Source organism: Manihot esculenta, chromosome 15, assembly GCF_001659605.2.
Source record: "Manihot esculenta cultivar AM560-2 chromosome 15, M.esculenta_v8, whole genome shotgun sequence".
Lineage (NCBI taxonomy): Eukaryota > Viridiplantae > Streptophyta > Magnoliopsida > Malpighiales > Euphorbiaceae > Manihot > Manihot esculenta.
Window position 1 is genome coordinate 11,744,501 of NC_035175.2, and position 24,031 is coordinate 11,768,531.

The 24,031-nt window shown below is 29.3% G+C and overlaps 3 protein-coding genes across 3 annotated transcripts; all 3 read right to left on the reverse strand.

Moving 5' to 3' along the window:
* Nucleotides 1–213: 213 nt before the first annotated feature.
* LOC110601362 (peroxidase 10) lies at nucleotides 214–2,109 on the reverse strand. The gene is made up of 4 exons (XM_021738474.2): nucleotides 1,781–2,109; nucleotides 1,505–1,696; nucleotides 1,197–1,362; nucleotides 214–789 (listed from the first exon to the last, which is right to left on the reverse strand). Exons 1-4 carry the CDS (start codon nucleotides 2,012–2,014, stop codon nucleotides 380–382), a joined length of 1,002 nt encoding a protein of 333 aa, XP_021594166.1. The 5' UTR covers nucleotides 2,015–2,109; the 3' UTR covers nucleotides 214–379.
* Nucleotides 2,110–11,770: 9,661 nt separating this feature from the next.
* Nucleotides 11,771–15,575, reverse strand: LOC110601361 (la-related protein 6C). The gene is made up of 10 exons (XM_021738472.2): nucleotides 14,999–15,575; nucleotides 13,944–14,025; nucleotides 13,749–13,843; nucleotides 13,553–13,624; nucleotides 13,379–13,458; nucleotides 13,212–13,290; nucleotides 13,082–13,129; nucleotides 12,926–12,994; nucleotides 12,700–12,840; nucleotides 11,771–12,333 (listed from the first exon to the last, which is right to left on the reverse strand). Exons 1-10 carry the CDS (start codon nucleotides 15,404–15,406, stop codon nucleotides 12,082–12,084), a joined length of 1,326 nt encoding a protein of 441 aa, XP_021594164.1. The 5' UTR covers nucleotides 15,407–15,575; the 3' UTR covers nucleotides 11,771–12,081.
* Nucleotides 15,576–18,166: 2,591 nt separating this feature from the next.
* On the reverse strand, nucleotides 18,167–21,111 carry LOC110600850 (transcription factor HRS1). Its single transcript, XM_021737754.2, has 5 exons — nucleotides 20,668–21,111; nucleotides 20,027–20,283; nucleotides 19,492–19,882; nucleotides 19,083–19,159; nucleotides 18,167–18,931 (listed from the first exon to the last, which is right to left on the reverse strand). The coding sequence occupies exons 1-5, from the start codon at nucleotides 20,879–20,881 to the stop codon at nucleotides 18,647–18,649; spliced, it is 1,224 nt and encodes a 407-aa protein (XP_021593446.1). The 5' UTR covers nucleotides 20,882–21,111; the 3' UTR covers nucleotides 18,167–18,646.
* Nucleotides 21,112–24,031: the final 2,920 nt, after the last annotated feature.

Below are 24,031 nucleotides of genomic sequence, written 5' to 3' on the forward strand. Positions count from 1 at the left end.
AGTTAGTTTTGCTCCATCATAAAAGCTAAATAATATTTTTTTATTAATTTTAACATATTTTAATACATAAACTTTTTGAAATAAATATATATTTTTAAAATATTAAATTTATTTAGACAATTTTGTATTAGAAAAAAAACCTATAAAAACCACATTTTTTTCAATCTACGAAACGTTTTAGCATATTGCATTACATTACTTTACAAAACTTACTCGTCACAATAGTTCACATGCGGCTTTCACATTGATACCAACTATTAAATGGCCATTGTGCATTCCACATAATACCTAATTAAATTATTTATTTTGCTGATAGCTTACACATAACTTCCATAAAAAAGATCACCAACATTACATATGCCAACTTGGTTTAATAAACTTAATTTACAGACCCACATTTCTTTCTAATTTCCCCATTTTCCCCCGTAAGTACGCCAACTTTGCCCATCTTCACCATGGATGCTGCAAAATCATTGGAAAAAAGATATGGATATGCACTATATGAATTAACCAAAGCAGCAGTTGTGTCGTCATCCATTAGAGCTTGATCAGACTCAAGAAGAACTGAGTTGCTCACGAGGTTGGTATAATATGAATTGTCAAAGCTGTAAATAGTTGATGAGTCTAGAGGAGCAAGATTGCTGTTTGATGTATCTTTGTTGGGACACATGCCTTGCAAGTTTGTGAGGGATGAAGAATCAAGCCTAGGATCAGGCTTGCCAGAGCCTTTGAAGTTAAAGAGCCTGCTCTTGAACGTGAAGCACTGAGCAAAACCTATGGTATGTGCTCCTGTAAGAGACCAATCAAAGAAACATAAAGTATAATCGTATTGGTTAATCATGTGAATAGAATTTTGGCTACACTTTTTATGGGAAGAATTAAGAATCCATCCGAAAAGTTCTACCACAGTGCGAGGCCGATTTTCACATTAGAATTAAGATTTTGAGAGTTCTGAGATATTATATCATTATTTTTTTATCCTAGTGAAATTTTATCTTTAATTTAGTACGTAAATTTTACACTTGAATCATATTAAATTTACAGTGTTTTTTCTATTTTTTTTTAATATTGCAATTGAAGATGGGCGTATGTGGTTGTTTCCACAATATTATTAACTTCTCTTTTTTCATTTCTTTGTTTTGATTATATAAGAAATGAAATGCATGGAGAGAGGTGAAGAAGGGAAGAAGAAGAACCTGAGAGGACCACAAGATCCTTTACATCAAGGCCTTTTGCTATGAACTTAGCAGTGAGATTTTGCAGTGAATCAAAAGGTCCTGGCAAGTTTTGATTAGCTGCCTGCTGACTAGCCGTTAGTCCGTCTCGCCGGCCTAAGGGAACATACCAAAATGGCCCTCCAGACTGACCGGAAAAATGAGGATAATAAACAAAACAATAATAGAATACTTAAAATACTTTTGAAAAAAAAAAAAGAATACTTAAAACAATATATATATAATTAACGAGTTTTAGCTCGTGATACTGAAACGGACTAATTAATTACCAAAACGACAGCTTCTCTTGCGACAAGGGCCACAATATCAGCACATGAAACAGTTGAAGGGCAAGCTCTTTCAACGTCTGCTTTTATACTCTCAATGATTTCAAATCCTCTAGCAGAGTTTCGATTTGGACGAGCGTTCTTCTCCCCTTTGAGTTTATCTGTGTCGTCGAGAAGGATTGACGCATCGCAACCCTGTTAATAATCCAACAAAATTAATAGCAAAAAATGCACCAAGACTTGTAAAATTACTTAAAAGCAAATATATATTATTATTACATTAACAAAACAATCATGGAAGTGCAAGCGAAGGAGGGAGGCAGCAATCCTGGTCTCATTCTGGATGGCTGCCCAAACGCCATACTTGACGATCATTTCCAAACGTGGGCATGAACTGTCGTAGAAATAATAGTCGAGTTGGCTGTAGGCAGAAGGGAAAGGAGTTGCTAGCTGAGTTGAAGACAATGCTAGCAATAATAAAATGGGGAAGATTGAAATTTGTTTGTAAGCCATTTGCTAATGAAAATACTGATTAAAATCTCAAGGCTTGGCCTTGTATTTATATTGACATATCTGCATATATAAACAATGGAAGATCGAATTGAATTCATTGGTTGGGCTCTGAAAGTGGCAGAACCACTATTGTCAATGGCTTAAACTATGAATTGGCTGGTAAGCAGAGGAGCTAGCTATTGGATCACTACTGGACAACTTCAAGTCTTCTTTATATATATTAAAGATTTTCTTAAAAACATTCTTGATTTTGGAAAGCACCTGGTATTGATCCGATGACGAATGCTGTCCTTTTTTTTTTATGAGCATTAATGAACATCTACTCATAATACATATTGCTCGAGTGTGACCTAATGATCAACTCACGTTTTGCAAACGTGACATTATTTTGATATTTAATTACACTAATATATTTGCAAGAGAGTCGGCAGACATTGTCTTCATATACAAAAGATTGAACACTTGTTTAATAGTATGTTTAGTAATTAAAGTATCAAACCATCCCTAATATTTTAATTTAGTGGGTCGAAAATGTGAAGCTTAGAAAGGTTTTGAAATCTTAAAAAACTTTATATTTCTTTTTTTTTATATATATAAAAAAATCTCCCAAACATGATTATTACTTCTAATTATAAAATACTTGCTTTGTATTCTAAAACTTCATTCAAATATAATATCAAAAATAAAAGTATCGAATTGATAATATGTATATTTGTGTGGTTTTAATATTTTAAAACACTTGGATTTTGAATTTTATTCTATTTAAAAGAGGTTGATTTATTTGAGTTTTGATAGCTTGACAGGATAAATAAGGATCGGAGAATAATAAAAGAAAAATCGTATTTGAACTCTGCATTCTGAAATTAAAAAAAATCGTGTATAACTAAATTCAACAGAGAATAAGGAAGCAGAGTTATACTTGTACTCTAACTCTACGTATTATATTATAGTCTATATTATGAGTATAATGTATTTGACGAAAAGAATCAGAGTGCAGTTTCAAATCTGATATGTAATCAGAAAATTTTTATATGCCAATATATATCAGACTCCACATTTTCGGAGAAAACTTTTCCATCTTATTTTGGTTATTGGTATTTAGCTTGAATTAGGATTTTTAGTACTATATAAAGATACATTTTGATATACAACATCATCTTTTTTTTTTTTTAAATTAATGTTGAAAGGATGAGAACATTTTTCTTCTTATTGTGTTTCAGCCATTAACATGTATGGCTAAATTCTTATTTTCAGTTGGAAGATAATTAAAGTTTCAAAATTGGTTGTGAGATCTAATTGGTTTTATTATTTCTTTATTATCTTTTGATATTTATATAATTTTTGTGATTATTGTTTATTATTATTCTATTGATTATTATAATAAGAGTTCGTCGTGCAATGGTTAGAATAATATATTACTATCTAGATTGATTAAATTCGTAATTATTTAATTTAATTTCAAACAAGTGATGAAATAGATTGTGTAAAGCTTTACTGAATAATAATATAATTTAACTTAAATGAATTAAATGACTTGCATTTATTAGTTAGAATCAGATTTTTCTAAATCTTAATGTAATAATTGGATTAAATTTTAGAAACATCTTTTAGTGTTAGTTAGTTAAAATCAAATTCTTCTAAATTTTAATACGGTAATTGGATTAAATTCTAAAAACGTCTTATACGTTTGTCCAAAAACTAGAACTAGTTAATGAGCATAAAGAAAAGATTGTATACCTGAAAAGTTTTCGATATCTATAACTGATTTATCAATTATATATAATTTAAATTATCTTTTCATAGGTAATTAATCATTTGAATTCATTTTATATTGATTTTCTCCTTAAATTAATTTAGTTTATTTTTTCATTAAATTAATTTTTTTTCTTTTACACTTGAAATCTCTCATTTTATTATTATTATTATTATTATTATTATTTATTTAATAAAATTATTTTCTTTTAATATTTATGAGATTAATTCTGCTCACTATTATTGTAATTTATTTTATTTTTTAAAAAATAAAAATTTATTTTTAATGATTTCTACGTTTATCAAATTTTAAATCACTCAGCACCAAAAATAACTATACAGAAAACCGTAATTTTTATAGGGAAAGGGGGATAAAATGATATATTATTGATAAGCTGACAAAGAAATGATTCAGCAATTGAAAATATTTGCGCATACGCATAAAGAAAAGAAAAGAAAAGAAAAAAAACTGCGGGCCTGAACATGATATCTCGCATGCAGCAAGTCAACTTGTAAAAGATAAAGATGTAGAAAATTTCCAATCTCGCAGATAATTTAGTAATTAATATGCAATGAGCTATTAGGATTAGGGGGTGGAAGTACAAGTGTCTCTGTAATTTTGGCTGAATTATGATATTTATAACAACACCTAATTCTTAATTTCCACATTAAGTTGTGATAACATTATTTATATATATTAATTAGGCATCAATGTGTATTTTTAAAGGATGATATACACTACTATTCATTTTTTTTAAGACAAAACTACTGATTGTATTAATAAAATTTCGTCAAATAAAGAGTAATATCATTCTTAATAGAGAAGATTATATGTGACAGATTCTCTAACCAAAGTATGAGCAGCTAGAATAGCATTATGACGAACTCATCTAACAGAAATATCAGTTCTAGAGTCTAACAAAGATTTACAATTATTCAAAATCAAACCCCTACACAAAATAATTTGGTAAAATTGCTCCTCAAGTGCCTGTCTAAACCCCTGTATAAGATAATTTGGCAAAGATAATTTTCTTCTTTCTCATCTCTTGACCGTAAATCATTAAAGTCTTCCGAACAAAGTCACGAAAGAGAGTTTCTACAAGATAAAACTCGAATATGATTTCAAGATTGACGTCGTCGTTGCGATTCCGAAAACTCATAATAATTAGTGATATACACTGTATTCATAAAATCAATTCATGAAGACAAGAGTAATGTAATTTTACTATCTTTTTAATAAGAAAAGAAATATTTCATTGATTCAAAATATAATACAAAAGGTAAGTATTTATTTCATTATTTACATTTTTTAATTTATTATGAAGGAAAGTATTTTCTTTTTTGATACTAAGGGATCCAAAACAAACAACTCAATCACTAATATTTAATACTTATACTATATATTCATTATTATATAATATATATTATAAACAATTTTACAAACTAAAACCCTGTTAGGTTCAATTTAAATCTATTAAATTAATGGATTTTAATTAAATTTTATATATTTTTTGCATTTGGTTTGAAAAAAGAATTTTAATTTTATTAATTCAATTTAATAAAATCGATTAACTAAAAATTTTTTAATAAATTTTTAAAAAATAACTATGTATTTATTCAGATTTAGTAAAACTCATTAGTTAATTTATTGATTTAAAAAATTTATTAAAATATTTTTGAAATATTAAAAAATCTATTAATCAGCCATTTATTAACATTAAACATTAAGTATTCTATTATTTAATTTCTATAATATAAATAAAATTCATTAGTTTAGTTTATTAATTTTATAAAAATTAAATTAATTTATACTTTCAACTGATAATATTTTAGACTTTTCTCACTATTTAATGGCTAAAATTAACGGAAGAATAATTAATATATTTTTTAATATTTTAAAAATATTTTAAAAAATATTTTAATGTATGTTTTCAAACTTAAGAAATTAATTAATGAGAATGACCATACTATAGAGATTAAATTGTAATTCTCTCTATTGAATTTGAAATAAATTTCATAAATTTTACATAATAATATATTTTACTAAAATTTTGAGATTAGGTGATTATCGTAGGAGTTGCAACTAGATTTTTTATAAAAATTATTTATAATTAAAAAAATATTTTTTAAATTAAGCAATCCGAAAATTATTTTTCAAATTGTGTGTCAAAATTGTATGTTCGATACTGTCGAACATGCAACTTCGACGTTTATAATGTCGAACAATGAACTCCCATATCACAGGAGCATATGAATGCCGAATGCTAGTTCGGTACTGTTCCAACATCTATTACTATTTCAACGTCTACCTTCACAAAATTGCTCCCTCATCTATAAATTTCTTATTCCCTCCTCTATGAATTGCACAAAATTGCTCCCTCAAATTGATTGCTTCGGAACAATTGAAGATTTTCTATGTTTTATAGTGAGAGAGATTTTTATAAGAGAAAAAGAATTTTTGTAAAAGATTTTAAGAGAAAATTACATGTATCCAATTGTTTCAATTCGACTGTAATTAAAAAGGAATGTCGGTAAGTTTTATATATTTGTTATATATAATTTAAATTAATTTTATATTTTTTAGTAAATTTAATAAATAAAAATAAATATTTAATATTAATTATTTTATATACTAAAATTAAAAGATTTCATTTTATTGATGGACTTATTGAAAAAGTTATACAGTGATTCATCCTAAGTATACAGAAAATTATAAATTTTTATTTAAATATATATATATTATATTTATTGCGACTAATTTTAATTTATTGTAATTTTAAAAAATAAAAAGTTTTAATTAACAATCACAGGATTATATGGGAAGAATGAATATATAAAGACAATTATGAATATATAAAAACAATTAATTTTAGAAAATTTATAATTTTGGATGAATTATTAAAATTTAAATACATTGAGATATGGGATGAAGATAACTATTTAATATATTTAATTATATATGTTAAATTGGCGGTATGATTGGTATAAAAATATATGTTATGATATTTGAATGAGTTAATGCGACGAGTGAAGATGTCGATATTGGTCTCTCTGAAACTGCTCTTTAATCAAATATTGAACAATATAAAGTGTTAGGATAATGGCTTTCTAAATTCTTTTGATTTGTGATAGTATTTGAAAAACAACTCAATCAGAATTTTATTATATGACTTCCAAATTATTTGAAATTAACGTATAAATGTTACACGTAAATTAATTTAATATTAAAATATTTACCTTATTTTAATTTATTACATGCTCAGTTAATAGTCGATTTAATTGATAATACAATTCCATTAGCACATGAATAATAATTTCAATAATCTGTCTGTCATTACTCCAACTATTTAATACATTATATTATTAAATATTTAAAAAGTGAAAAATATTACATGATTTACTGTTTAGAAGAGTATCATGACGTGGTACACGATTAGTTATTATCGGTAATATTGCTGTAATTCAGTCTCATGCCCATATTTAAAGGGATATATTTAAAGCATAAACGTATCAAAACTTATCGTTTTACACCATTATCTATACAACCATACTATATAAGTTTCAACTATTTAATACATTATATTATTAAATATTTATGTAAATAATAAAACAACAAGTGAAAAATGTTACAACATCACATCTCTAGACAATCTAGTCTTTAGAGGAGTATCATGTATCATGATGTGTGGTACATAGTTAGATTCGATCTCATGTCCATATTTAAAGGGGATATTTAAAACATAAACGATAGATCAACCATCTCAATAATATCAAAATTTATCGTTTTACACAATCGTTTTACACAATTATCTATACAACCATACTAAAAATTCACATGAAAATCAAATGTATCACTGAAATTAAATTCAGTAATTCACATGAAAATCAAATGTATCACTGAAATTAAGTTCAGTGACTTATAATATTGATCGCATAAACCTTTGTTAACTTCCTCGTCAGCATCGTCCAAACTTGACTGAACTCCTTCGCAAAGAAAGAGGAGAAGAAATTTGAGAAGTTATTTGCAACTGGAGGAGAAAGAAGAAAATGTTGGGGAAGAGACCTCTGCTGAAGAAAATGGGAAGGGAGGAGGAACTTTGGCTTTTTAAAAAGCCAAAGTTGCTAGCTAGAGTAGCTGTGCATGCAGGCGCTAATGTGGCGCTTGCATGCATCAAAGCGTTTGGCAAGTGTCCAATATTTATAGTGTTGAAAGCTTTGACATGATTGATCCGTCAATCGAAAAGTCAATCACCTGATCAGAGGGTGTAGAGACTGCAGTGATTGACCGAAGGGTCAATCAATATTGACCTGATTCCATGCTGCGTCTTTGGTGCCATTCTGCGTCTTTGGAACGTATAACTTTGACACGCACAATTTGAAAATTATTTTTGAAATTGCATGAAAAATATTTTTTTAATTATGAATGATTTAAAAATAAAAAAATAAAAAAGGCTCTTGCAACGTTGCTTTCTATCAACCCGCTGCCGATCGATCTCCGAGGACCACCTGATCAAATTCTGACCCATTTTTCACCGCTGCTCCACCACCCAGCTAACGTCTCTTTCTCTCCTAGCCATCCACCAGTTGGGTGGCCTCCACCTCCCAATTTCTGAAATCAGAAGTTTTTACCTCAACTTCTTCTGCATCTGCAATGAAAATATTCTTGCGAATTGTGTTTCTGTAATTTCGGTAAGAGCTTATTCCAAAGAGTGGCGCGTCCTCTAACACACTGATATCGAGCGTCCAGGTAATTAAGCATTCCCTTCTTTTGATTCTATCAGTTTTCTGCTTCCCTTTCAATGTTATGATAGTATACAAATCCATATGTTAATCAGAGAGAACATACATCAGAGATGACGACTTGGATTGGGCTATAAACTTGCATCCTGCACAATAAGAAATTGCATCTGATTTGTTTCTTGTTCTCTCACAAGCATCAAAATAGAATCGTCATTATTATCGTGCGAAGTGAAAAATCAATCGGTATGGCACTTGTGTTTGTTGTTGGTGGCAATGATGGATTGCAATAGAGATGAAGATAAAAAATTGCAAAATGACATATCTGTAGAATTCCTTGCAATCCCTGTGGTAGAAGTGGCAAGAAGCCAAGAACCACTCCCATTCTCGGAACCACTCCCATTCGAAGAGAGTGAGAAAGTGCCTGTGGCCATCATACTCAATGGACATGCAGCTCAAATGGACACTTCGACTTTGTTGCAGAATAAGTTAAGAGAGTGATTTCACTACTGCAGGCATCGCAAAAGAACCTGGGCTGAGGAGGTGACACGGATGATTTGTGTATAAAAGAGTTGCATCTTTTACAACTATAGACGAAATGGAATCCAAGCATATATTTGTGCATGGGCAGCACGTAATGTTGTGATCACCGGAATCATTCTTCTTCAACTAGCAGAGAATCAAGAGATGTCGATGGCTAAACAGTTCGATAAGTTCAAGTGCTTCAGGTATGATGGTTGTGGGAAGCATGGAACATTCAACTTCTATCAAACTGTAAGTAGTATGTCATGGTGGAAGTAGAAGTCTGAACAAGTTCTGTGGCAAGATGTCATTTGCAGGATGAGAGGGCATGGATGAAAGAAATGTTGAATTTCAACACAAGATTTATGAAGATAGAAGCAGCAGCGGTCACAATGGCAGGCATTTAGAACCATAACAGAACTTCCCACATTGCCTGACAACAAACTTTACTGTCTTCCTTATTATCAAGTGCAAGTGACCACCATCATCATCATACTAGCTATTATATACAACCGCACTATTCACTAATCGACCGACCGATGTGGGACTCACAAAATCTCAGTTTTTATTGTATTACTTACCAAATGCCCATAAAGATTAGAGGCACACATACACCAAATATATTTATTGAGGAACATGGCCAGACTCAAGGATGAGACAAGAAACATTTATACATTTATTTCATGAATTATGGCAGACCAAGAGAAGAGAACCTGAAATAAAAGGTCAGATAGTGAAAGATGAAACGAAGCCACAACTCGGAGGCTAATTTATGCTTTGCCAATGAGCCATGTGATTATTTTACTTAATATCCCAAGTTAGAAATAAGATCACAGCTTAGACAGCTAACCTAATGAAAGCAAGTGATCTGTGCATTGGATTACAAATCTAGAGGGATTAGGTTTTATCCTATAAAACCAACAAATAACTTTCAACTTCAAGATGAGAGTTATTCTATAAATTTTGTTCATACTAATTTGAAATGCAAATTATAGTGTTCATTTTATTAGAAATGGGAATGAAAAGCAAGAGATACTTTTTCAAATGAACAAATAAAAATTTAACTCTTAAAAGAAGCCTCTCAAAATTTGATTGATTTAATTTTACAAAAATTTGTTTTAATGGCAAAAAAAATGGCATCTCACATACAAATAGCCAAATTACACAGATATGAAATTTCATTTAAAAAATAAGATTTTTTTTTTATATCGGAGATAAAAACTTCATTAAAATTAAGTAAAGTGTAAGGTCCAAAGTACAACAATTAAAGGTCCAAAATACATTAGCATCACTATCAAATTAAAAAAGAAAAGAAAAAAAAAAAACACACTTGCATCACTATCAAATCAAAAAAGAAAAAGGCTTAAGCCCAAATTAGCAAACCTTAGTACTAGTAATTCTTCGAAAATAAGTTCGATTAAACTTTTTTTTTCTCAAATAAGTTGAATTTAAAATTTTAAATCAATTAAAGCATTGTATTTTTGTTAAGAAACAAATAAGTTCTACATAATATAGTATTATTTTTTAATAATAAAATATTATTTTTTAATAATAAAATATAATTTTTTTAATAATTAAAAAATAAAAATTTTAGTATTTTAATTACTATAAAAATTTAAAAAATATATAAATATAATAAATAATTATTAAAATTACAAAAACAAAGTTTTATTATATAAAAAATATTTCTATTATTAAAAAATAATATTTTATTATTAAAAAACTATTATATTAGATGATAGTTTATTTGATCCTTAAAATAATAGTACAAGAATTTAATTGGTCTAAAATTTTAAATTAAAATTATTTGGCTTGTAAAAATATAGAAATTTAATTGGACATATATACGTAATTCTTTAACCCAAAGACACTGACCCTAGAGAAGAATTTGAGTATCGCTGGAACAAGATTGTCATTTTGTCATTGAAAGAAGATGAAACTACCATTGAAGCACTAAAGATAATGCAATTGTGACATGAAAGGCTAAAGGCCTAGGAGAGTATAACAAAGGCATTCTTATCTACATAAAGTAGCTTCACATGAGCAAAACTTTGGTAGAAAAGTAGAACCAACAGTTAGTAGTGAAGGGAAGAGGGGCAATGCTCATTGGCATCTTGCTCGTGCCTTACGAGTGGCCAACTTCGATATCTTTTCAATGAGATGCCACACTTTTTTTAGCCGCCATAGAAAACTGAACTCCACACAAATTCACAATACCAAATTTAGGAAAACCACCATTTTACTGTTATTTTTATCAACTACACCATGCGAGACGATCGTAATCAGTTCACAATCCTAACTCGACAATAAGAAAAGAAAATTCAAAGCTACATTAGGAGAAAAAGGTCTTCCTTGCCCAATGGAGCAAAGGAGGCTGCACAGAACCGTAGAAAAAGGGTCTGAAACCCTAAGATTTAAGAAGAAAAGGGAGAGGATTTTCTCCCTATATTAGTTGAGAGAGGTGTATTAATTAAAAAAAGGTGAATTACATTTTTATTTCGATTTTTATTTTTTCATTTCGAAGTTATGTTTATAATTTTTTTTTCAAATTGAATTCATTCTCTATGATATTAAAATCTATTTTTTCTCTCGGTATGAATAAATAGATTAAATAATAGATAGAATAAAAATTTTAAGATGTATTAATGAATTTTTCAAAATGAAGAAAAAGCGGTGAATTATGGGTTTAGATTGAATCTCAATATGAATATGAAGAGAAGGGAATTTAAGAAGTGAATTGTCCGTATCATTAACATCAAAAATAGAGAGAAATTATCCCTCAAACTCATTATTCAAAGTGTCAATACAATAACACGGAATCAACATACCATTCAAAAATGTCATGCAATGATAATATTGCAATGCTTACAGCGGATGTCACAAGACACACCATACTATACACCTCAGATTATTAAGAAGAAACCTCCACAATCTCTAAAACAGCCCATACATTGGCTTCATAACTGAATCTTGCTTCTCCAACTCTATAAAAATGTAGAGCAGCTTAATAGTAACTAAGCCACTTGGTAACTAATTGATCAAAAGAAAATACCCATTTATTCTAGCATTGAACAGGCCAGAGCTGGACTTCCTAGTGGCCTCCCACGGCCCATGGTGAAACCCCTTGTCCCATTAGGCATTCTTGGACCCTTGGAGGCCTGTTTAGCAGATGCTTCACATTGGGGAGAGCTAACAGACAGTGGAAACGGGGCAAGCAGGCCTCGACCACCATGGCTTTGACCACGTCCTTTGCCCTTGCCACGACCTCTTGCCCATCCCTTCTTCAATGGCCCTGAATTTTCTTCCACCTAGCCGAATTTCATATCACATCAAAATTAACTTTCTCGTTATTGGAAAAATGTCTTTTTTTTTTCTTTTGGATAAATTGTGTAGCAATGTTTTCACATAAGGCCAATGGCACATTATCCCAGTAATGCCAAGGCAATTTGTTTGCTGAATCCATTATCACTTTCACAAGATGTGACAGGAAAATATGGAGTTCAAAAGTTCAGATATATTCTCTTGTTTGAAGGAAGCAAATCTTTTTGAGATGTAGAATGATGCTGCAAATGAAACTAATATCTTCGTAGTATCCAACTGGGAAATTAGTAAACATGCATATTATCATACATGTAACACGAATCTTGATTGATCAGATAAGAACATTTACTTACATTAATACTCTCAGCGATACATTCTGCATTGTGAATCTGATGAATCGGAGGAGAACCTTCATTTGATTCTGGAGCTGGAAAGTCTTCTTCATCCAACAGGACGTCAAAGTCAGACTTTCTGCTCTTGAGGACAGATTTTGGCTGGACAATTTCACATTCAAAAGCTACATTAAGCAGAAGACGACATGAAGAAGATGCACGAATTAACAGATTAGTTTAGTCATACTGAGCATCTGAGCAGCACCCTGACTCGGAGGCCTTTCCTCCAATTCCTTTCATCATTCAACTTCTCAACCTGACAAAGTTACAAATTCTCATTTACATTGCAAAGAGAAGATAATAAATAGCTATTTTTTACACATCAGTATTCTAATAGACCTACCGCTTTCTCTGCTGTATCTAGATTCTCAAACTCCACAAGTGCATGTAGCTTGAAAGGAAAAAAAGACACAGAGTTGATAAGAAATTTTTCTTATCAAACTATCTTGGTCCCAAAGCAAAGTGGTTAATACCTTGTTGCTCATGAAAAAATCACTTTTACTACGAGAAGAATTAGACTCTTGAGGATGACATATTCTGATGGTTCTTACACTGCTTCATTGATGGAAATGATTAATATGCAACAAAGACATGTACTAAAACACTTGAAAAGAAAAAGAGATGAAGTTGTAAACTTAACCTTCCAACCACGCTAAAAATTTTCTCAAGGTTTTGATGAGAGTGATCTTCAGGCAAATTCTCCACCACAACAGTACGAGACTGCAAGATGAAAGGAACACGCTTTACATTAATAAACTGGTCTTACACCAACACTTTTAGAGCATTTACTAACAGAGAAGTACGCTATGCCTGCCTGCAATTCTTCTCTGTCTTTCTCAGTAAAAGGGATTTTACGTTTAACTCTCTTGCCATCTTCGCTGACAACCTTAAGCCAAGACAACAAAGGTGGTAATTTAAAGATTAGTAGATGATGGTAAGCACTATATTTTCCATAATGTTGCTTTAAATCGCAACAAAAGAAGGTGTAATTTAAGCTAAGAAGAACTCACAAGTTTTGCAGAGGACTGAAGTGCTTGGGCAAGCAATTGGTTATTATTAACAAGGGACTTCATTTTCTTTGTGGAAGCAATCACAGATATCGGTACTGTGGTAGAGGCAAAACGGGTAAACTAATGATGTCTCAGAAGTATAACTAACTAGTATTACTGAAACTTGTTCATAAGAAACTCGATTTTGATCCTTACCATAACCTTCAGGATCTTTGCTTATGTTTTTTGACATGGATTCATTTGCAAGAAGGCTCAGATCACTGAACTGGTACTCCACCTGTTTCACATATACAAAAAATCACTAGATTCAGAAGGCACTTCAAAGTATAACTGCAAGTCTTATAAATGAACAAATATTTTGACATAATGTTGCACTCGGATTTTAGATTGAAAAGAAAGAGAGGCCTTGCACATTAAACTAAAAGGAAAGGAAAATATTTCCAAAGCAAAGATTATTCACTTGTGCATTTACAAAAATAGATAAGCATAGTTGATAGTAATGAATGCTTATATAAAAGTTGTTGAATTTTAATATGGCAGGATCAATTTCTACCTTAAGAAGTGTAAATTTCTAGTTTTGATCACCATCTAAATGTAATCAAAATTTGCCAAAGGTAAACAATAATGCTACAAAAGACAACGATAAAGCAAATTGCCTAGAAAAAATAATTCGGTAAACAATCTTGTTAAATTCCAGTGACTTGGTTGAATACCTGCCTCATTCTTCCCTCATCCCCAAGTGCACATGTGAAAACAGATCTCAATTACCAGAATTTCGTTTCACTAAGCCTCATTTGAAAGTATTTTTTATATATATAATTTTTTCAACGTTTTGGACACTTACTGATTAATTGATTTTCTTTTTATTAAATAGAAAACTATAATGTTTAAAGAAAATGGCTTTGTGAATTCTAATAATACACCCAGGTTTCCGATACATCAATCTTATAAGATGCTTTATTTTTCTAATATACATTTTTCATGTACAAAGTTATTTTTCACAAAATATATGGAGTCTAAATTGATGCATATCCTATTTTGACATCTTCTTTTCATTATTTGGAGTGAGGAAAAAGAAGAAGATTGAAACATGAATGAAATCTTGGCCGATAAAAATCACATTCACCAGGCTAGAAGAGAAGACAGCCAAAATTCGGAAACCAATTCATGAAATTGAAATATGAATTATCCATTAAATACAAAATTGATAACCTAAAAAGGAAATCATAGTTGGAAAAAAAAAACGGAACCTGTTTGAGGATCTTTTGGCGAAGATCATCAGTAAGGAGAGTAGTCTTATTGGAGGAATTGGGCAAAGCAAGATTTGGATTAGAGATCAAATAGGCATGAGGGTCTTGTTCCCCAAGAAAAAACCAATCAGATCCAGCAGTAGCACCAAGATAATGAAAGCAAGGATAAAAATAACCAGAAATAGGCATCTGAGTCTGAGCGGCGGTGGACGGAGAATGCGATCTAGGGACGAATTCACGTGCCTGAACATTGAATTTGAAAGAACAAGGAGAACTGGTACTACTACTGCTACAACTAATACTCTGAGATGGTTTGGATTTGATAATTTCTTTCAAATCCATGTGATGATGGGAGATTTCTTCTTCTTCTTCTTCTTCAATCTTGCGATGGGGCTGTGCTTGAGCCATGATTTTTTTTTTAATATTTTTTTTTGGGTTTTTCCGATTGAGAAAAATTTTTCTCAGTATACCTATATCGCTCTCGCCTCAGCCACCGTGTGATTGATGGGTAGAAGTGTGTGTTTGTATCATGAGAAAACTGTGGGTCTCTCTCTCCCTGAAGTTTAGTAACTGTATCCTCAGATATTGAATCCACGTTTCCCGCCAAAGATCGTTGACCTTTTTTATTATTATTACACAAGACCGTTGCTCGTGGGTTTGACCAGTTTTCTGAGGCTTGGATTTCCCCATTAGCCACCTCTCTCTCTCTCTCTCTCACATTTCATTTTTTATTAAAAAAAGCTATTTTAGTAATTATTAATTATTTTATTAATAATTAATTAAAATTTAAAATAATTAATATTTTAAAATGGTAAAACTCACTATAAACAAACAAATTCCTTGTGTCTCAAGGAATTATTAGAAAGTGGTTCTAACCAATTGCCAAAGTTTGCCCACTCTTCACATGAGGAGGCCCAAAAACATATGTTAGGGTTTTGAGCAGTCCAATTAATTTATATGGGTAAGAAAGAATTACAATTTGGATTGAGGCCCAAAAGTGAAATGTTCTTTTTTTTTTTTTTTAAGAATCCATCATGTTGATCATAGAGATGAAACACATTGATTGAAGGTAAAAAAATTACTCTATAATGAAGGATATAATCATTTAGAATAGGAGTTTGGAACCCATGCTTGTCCAACTCCATCAATAACATACCTAAAACCAAGAGAAAGGACAATCAAAGTTGTATTTAATAAAAATTCAAAGACACCGGTGGAGCATTCGGTCAGTTCGATTTAAAATCAAACTGAACCGAATAAATTAAAAATTAAAATTTTAGTATTTATAAAAATCGAACCGAACCGAAATAACCGAAATTTCTAAAATTAAAAACCGAACCGAACTGAATTGAATAAAAAACTGAATTAACTCCTGACGTATACGAAGTAATGCGGTTAAAAAAAATTTACATCTTTATTTATCGATAAATATTATATACTTATATATTTAATGATAAGTGTATTTAATTGAATTTTAAGAAATTAAATTTTCCGTTATGTTAAAAAAAATCATATATTTTGGAGATAATATTAACATTAATTATAGATAAAATACAAATTGAAGGTGCTTGGAGGGCATACTTGATGGTTGATATAACCAATGCTTTTTTCAAATGGAAAGTGGAAGTCATAAAAGTACCAATTAAACTCATTTTGTCTGCCTGATATCACAATTTACTCTTCTTCAAAAAGCTTTGTCAACATAAAAGACAAACAAGAGCTTCATGTTTTCTTTTTCTCCTTTTTTTTTTTAAAAAAAAAATATTTTTTTATATCAAATTTAAAAAAATTATTTATTTATATTAAAAAAATAATAATTTTCTTTGCCTCTGTCACACATTTTCATTCAATTCAATAAGATAATTTTCCTTGTTAAGTTCCATTTATCTTGAAGAAAACATTGTTAAGACAATTTTTTTGCATTTTTTGCATTTGAGACACTAAAAAGGATATTTTTTATCATAAAAAATAAATTATGTTTAAAGAAAATAATTGAAGAAATCATATTAAACCTTGTATATATAAATCTTATGGACATCCTTTGTTTTTTAATATTATAATTAAATAATAAAAAATAAAATATTTCCTCAAAAAATATTTTTATATTTAAATAACTTTCCATAAAATAAACAGAAAAATTAAACAATTAAAATAAATAAACGATGAGAGAAATGATAACTTTTAAAAAAAGTTGTGGGCTGGCCTTTTTGCCAAAATACAATTTATTTTATTTTTTCTAGGTTAGGGTTTTGATAGCTTTCTTAAATTTTAAAGTTTTTCCATATCAAATCCATGAAGAAGGATCATCACATCTGGCTGGACTTTGAAGGAATCTTCAATTGGAATATTGTTTTTTTTGTGGGGCCAATTTGTAATTTGTATATAATTTTAATCTAAGCTGCCATGTGGGTAGCTGCTGTACTGCACATATTCTATTCTATTAAAAGAGACATAACAGTGCTTAAGATTTGAAAATCTAATCACCCAATTAATCAATGAAGAAATTAATGAGAGGTTCCATCATTTTCACTCTTCACTTGTTTCACCAAACAATTGATACCATATTTAAAGTGAGACCCATCAATGTGGGCTCCCTCATTATATCTTGTCTCTGAGATTCTCTCTATTATTTTATTTCTGAGAGTGACTGTTTCTTCTTCTTCTTCTTTTGAGAATTACTGTTAGTGGGATGCTGCCAGATTAGGTGGAGGGATGAAATCTGAGGATTTTGAACAATTGACTAATTTAAGAAGCTATTAGCAGATCACTATTCAGCAGCTGCCACTAATTTATATATTGTTCTGTTTGTCTAATAATAAATATTTGATAAAAAAAGGTAAATTCAGAAGAAAGTATGGCCTTTCATGGAGAAGAAGATGAAGAATCTCAAAAGGGTATGTAAAATAGTCAAAACTTAATTCTGGGATGAATGTTTGGTTTCTTCATCATTTTTTATATTTACAGAAATATTAGGCTTAAGGTCAAAATCAGTTTTGTTCAGATGTCTTGCTTTCCAAACATACCTTCAATTTGGAGAATAAACTGAACAGAACTTAGAAGAATAATGGCAAGAGATTGTTCTTATCATTTCCTTTAAAAAAATAAAGAAAAAGAAAAACCTCACCAAACATATAAAAAAAAAAAAAAATCTGCAGAAGAAAGAGATGCGACTTAAAAATGTTTCTAATTTCTCCTTTAATTTCCTTAGGATACAGCAAAGAATTACAAATGACTAAGAATCTTAGAATAATTCCAGGTGTAAAGCTAGCTGTGTCTCTTAAAAGTTTCTTTCCTTCCTTGGCCTTTCTGCCAACTATCCATGGAGATTTATTATGAATTTTCCCTCTCAGAATTCTATTAAATTTTGTCTTTCTCTCAAAGCAAATCAAGGTAAGGAACTTTCGGAAAGTCTTCAAGCAAACTAGAGCTAACTTGAATCAGTTATCCAAGAAATTTTTTATATCAATTCCGAGAAAATACAGAACTCAATTTTAAGACACAAGGAAAGCTAATCCTGCAAAATTCCACAGCCTCTCACTCTTAAGATTCCACTCCATTATGTGATTTTAAGTATTATTAATTTTTTCCCTTTTACTAATATAATCCCCCCATGTGTAATTTTTATCTGCAAAATTCATGGTGGATACACTATACATCATCTTTCACTGATCTGTGTATATGACTCTTCCAGCTATAGCCCTCAGATTTAGCATCCTCATCATCTTCCATGCTATCGCCTCCAGTGGTAGAGGTTCCTCCAGTGTTTCCTGCAAATTGCAGGGGACCTTGAGGAGAGCCAGACTGGGAACTGGTAGCCTTCATGGAGTCACCATACTGATCTTTGGACATCCACAAACCCCCCAAAACAACTACAGATTGGTTTGCAGAGGCAGCTGTTGCTGGTGGCATTCTTCGCGTATGGAGTCGGTATTTCTGCAATGACAAGAGATATTTTATTTTCCATCAAACTTCAAAAGTTTTGCTTAAAATGAGACAAACAAAGGAAATTGCTTAAGCAATTTATGCATTTTCTTTCCTTTTACTTGTGGTTAAACAAAGGAATGAAACAGAAAATTGAACTCACTTGCAAATGACTCTTCACTTCATCATTGGTCAAGCCATCAACTTGCATTAGTTCTCTAATCTGCTTTGGAGTAGCAGCTGCAAAATATCAAGAACATTCAAATTAGAACTTCATAAAGAAGCAGAGATTTCTACTCAGTCTTCCATTAAAATTTCACACTCCAATCTCTCATGTCATCTCTATATCCATGTTTCTGATCAACTTATACATAAAACTGCAAACTTCATCAGTTTATATCTCAATCTCTTAACCACACTTTCCATCTTTGAAGATCAATTCTTGCATTAAGTGACAAAAATGTCATCTACCTTCTAAACTTCCTATCCCCCATGTACTATGTAATATCAGGAATCTCATTGCAAATACATAGGACCAAAAATCACCATAAAGATTTATCCCATTTGCTTACCTTGAGAGCCTCCAAGTTGTTGCAGAGCATTGACAAACCGGCGATGCAACTCCGGGGACCAGCACCTCCTCTGCTTCCTAGCAGTCTGTTGCTGATGCGGTTGTGGACCATTTTGTAAATTAGAATGAGGATTAGGGGCAGAAGATGAAACTGCTCTACTGCAACTGATTCTTGAACTTGTAGAGCTAGATTCTTCCCTAAAGTTCTTGATTCCTGGAGTTAAAAGAGAAAGGCCAGGAACCGGCAATTCTCCATTACTATTATTATCATTATCATCATTCCTTGATAAACCAGAGTAGGTCTTAAATGGCATAAATGCTCTTGCTGCACTCCTGCTATTGCAGACCTGGAATGTATCCTCTTTTTCATATTGATTTCCTCTCTTAGTTATCTGTGCAAGAAAATCAATTGAAAAAAGGACCAATCAATCCCCATTTTCTCTTTGTTTTAAAGATTTTTCAACCTTGAAATACATCATAAAATCTCGTATACACTTTCATATGCACACAACTGTATTTTGGTGTTAATGTGTTACCTTAGATTCTAGTTTGAGACTTTGTTTTTTATCAAAGATGTAATTAGTAGATGGATGATCATTAGTATTCCATAGCTGAACAGAGCTCATCCAATTTTTCTTGTCTCTGGAGTCTTTTTCCTTATTGATTCGACCATCTTGTTCATCATCATCATCATCATCATCACAGTTTTTCTTCAATGGAATGAATTCTTCTAAAATTGGTGGATTATTTGATGCTGCATACTGTATTGACTCTGCCTTCAAAAATAGAATTGCTGCAACAAAATAGTAAAAAACAGCCTGTAAGATTAGTATCATCAAGAACCAAAACAAGTCTAATCTCGGAATTACTCTCCTCAAAGCTAAAAAAGAACAAGAAAACTCCAACGATCAATTCATTTAAAAAAAAACTCATTTCCCATACTGAATTCTTCCATTCACAAAACTGAAAATCAAAAGAACACATTGAACAAAATTCATTAAAACATAAAAAAGGCGTCAATCAAAATCGCCAAAAAAAACAATTTGAAACACTTCTCTGAAAAAAAAATATAACCAAAAGCAACCATTAAGAAAATTCAAAACCCAATTGTTTTTTAATTAAAAAAATGTAAACATAGTTGTAGACGATAAAAAAAAAAATTAAAAGAAAAACCAACCATCATTCAATAGAAGCATGCAAAGAGGGAGCTCTCGCTTAAACGCATCGATCTTGTTCATTTCCTCTTCCAAACCCTTGACAAAACCGTCAAGTTTCGAAACCTTCTCAGAAACGTCTCCGATCAACGATACCTCCTTGAGGAAATCACTAATCGTTTTGGGCACATAAGTAGGCCTAAAATCCAAGCTCAGATCAGGAGGGACCGAACCCATTTCTTATCCGTCTTCAAAAACTCAGATTCTCCTCCCCCTTTCTTTCTCTGTAATCTTACGTTCAATGGACGGAAGTGTGAAATGAAACCAGCAGAGATGGTGAGATCTATATATATAGAGAACATAGATATGTGATGCAGTGTGAGGGAGAAGTGTCTTTTTTTTCCTCAGAAAAAAAAAAATTCAGAGAGAGAGAGTGGAATGGAAAAGATTCTGCCGTGGGTTTTTCGGGTTATAAAAATCTATATCGCGTCGTCGCATATTTTATCTTTTATTAATTTGTTTTTTAAAAAAAAACCTTTATATTCTCTCGCCAAACTGAGTCAACTCGCCTCCGATCCGTTTGACTCACCATAATTTGCTTACCTTTTGTGATATAAAATCTTCACTATTAAGATACTTTATTTCCTAACTATAGATTTTTATTTTTATTTTTATTTTTACCAATGCTTGATATTTAGTATTTAACAACGCCCACAATCTGGCAAAGAAGAGTACAATGATTTTAAAGTCTCAAAATATAAAATAAATAAATCAACCAATAAAACAAATTAAATTAAATAAAAAAATTAACTTAAAGCAAGAAACAATCCAAGAATAGATAAATTGAACTCTAAAATAAATTAAATAAAATATACAATTCAAAACAAAAATCAAATTTAAACATAAAATAAATCAAATTAAAAATTAAAAAATATAAATATAAAATAATAAAATAAAACATCATAATAGAGATTGCAATCGACTCTATTAAATTAGAACTATCAAACACACCATCACACTTACCGATCATTAAAGTACAGAATTAACACAAAGTAGGATTAATAGCAAAGAAAATTTAACGTACGAAAATAAAAAATTTTTAAAATAATAAAATTTAAATAAAAAATATCAATCGTGAAAAGTCACGATAAAATTTAATTAAAAAGTATATATAAATAATATTATTGAAATATCTTATCGTATAAATATTTACTAAAATAAATTTTTAACCGATACAATATGAGAATTCTAAAAACACAACAACCATAGAAAAGCAGATAGATACAAAAATAAACCCATCAATAGTGAGGGATAATAAAAGAACAATGATTCAAATCTTCCGATGAACCAAAGAAACTCTTTCTCCGACATGCACAACCCAAAATGAAAAGGAAGCAAGAGGAAAGACACCTTTTCTAAACAAAACCGACGGTTCCTCTGCCCCTAAGGACAAAGGCACCACAGCATCAACTACCAACAAACGATCCTTCCAACGGTTAGTAATTTTGATGACCATAATCTCTTCCGCTTCCTTTTCCCTTCCTCTTTTTATTTTCAAGTATTAATAGTTTATTTATTCATTTACTCTTATTAAAAAATCTTAATTTTTTTGGGTTTGATATTTTATTTTAATAGTTTTTGAATTTAAATTATTATAATTAAAAACCAATATTTCAAAATTATTTGTTTTGTTTTGATACTTTATTTTAATACTATTAATTTTTTTTTAATTTTTATAAGTAAAAAAATTAATATTATAAACTTATTTAAATATGATATAATTGAAATGTGTAAATTAAATAAATATATTTTGCATTTTTATTTTAATTATTATTTTTTATTTTTTATTATTAGTATTAATAAGAATCTAATATATATATTTACTATATATATGCTATACATCATATTTTATTATAATTTATAAATATTTTTTTTAAATTATAAACATGTATATGTAAGAAAATTCATAAAATTAGAAAATAAATTAAAACTTTGGGTTAATTTTATTTATATTTTCATATATATATAATATATTATTTTAATTATCCTTATATTTTATTATTAGTAATATTAATATATTTAAATTCTTTTACTATTTGATATACATCATATTTATTAGAATTTATAAATAATTTTTTAAATGTAAATATATATGAAAGAAAATTCATAAAATAAAAAATAAATAAATTGAAATATTGGATTGACTTTTATTTATATGTTCATATAGTAAATTTCACATTAAAAAGTTTAAATTAATGCATTGACATAGTTAGAAAAAAAAAGTAAAATTAGTAAAATTTAAAAATCAGTAAATCAAGATATATTATCTTTTTTTTAATATATCCTCCACTCAAATTATTTTATAATTAAATAATTATTGAAAATATTTATTTTTTATTTTTTAATATAATAATAAATAAGGGTATATTAATAAATAAATTATTATATAAAAATGAAAATAATTTATAAAGACATGAAAAATGAAATATAGTTTGTATTTATGGCACGAAATGTATTTTTTAAAAAATATCAAAATACAAAATTAATTTTTTTTTTATAAAAAAAAAATAGATGATTACCTTCGATTAACAAAAAGTTTTTTTAACGCCTTCAGAAGTCACATCTTGTCCAGCAGTTTCCTGGTTGACGCGGTTTAGTCAACTCGAGACTCGGTTCAGCAACTGGTAATGTCTCTTCCGGTCGTACACGCAGTACCCTGGACTTTCTTTCTTTCTGAAAAAAAAAACAAATCTTATATATAAATATTCAAAGTGGCGCCGATGGGAGAAAAAAAATTCGAATTAATTTTTTTTCCAGAAAAAACTTTTTTAGATAAAGTTGTTTTTAAATTTTATAGTAAATTATTTTTTTATTTATTAAACTTATAAGCTATGTGATAATTTAATTTTTAAAAGAAAAATAATTTTTAATTTTTAGATATAATATAATTAATAAATTTATTTTTTTATTTTTAAAATTTAATGCTTTCATTATCGAAATTTAATTTTATCAAAATCTAAAATCTATCGATATTTTAAAAAATTTTATCACTAATTATTAGTTAATTTCTTAAATTATTAAAAAGTTTACTAATTAATCTTTTCATATAATATGTATTTTAGATTTTTTTTATAATATTTAATGATTAAAATTAATAAAAAAATTAACTAATAAACTTTTTAAAATATTAGAGACATTTTAATATATTTTTTAAATGAAGTCGCATCACAAAAATAATTTCTATTGAATTTTAATTTTTTATTTTTAATAATTTAAATTTATACATTTTAATTTTTATTATTTTCGCTGAATTTCAATCTTAAATTTATTGAAATTTTTATTTATTTATGAAAATTAAATTTAAATTTTTCTTTTTTAAATTTTGAA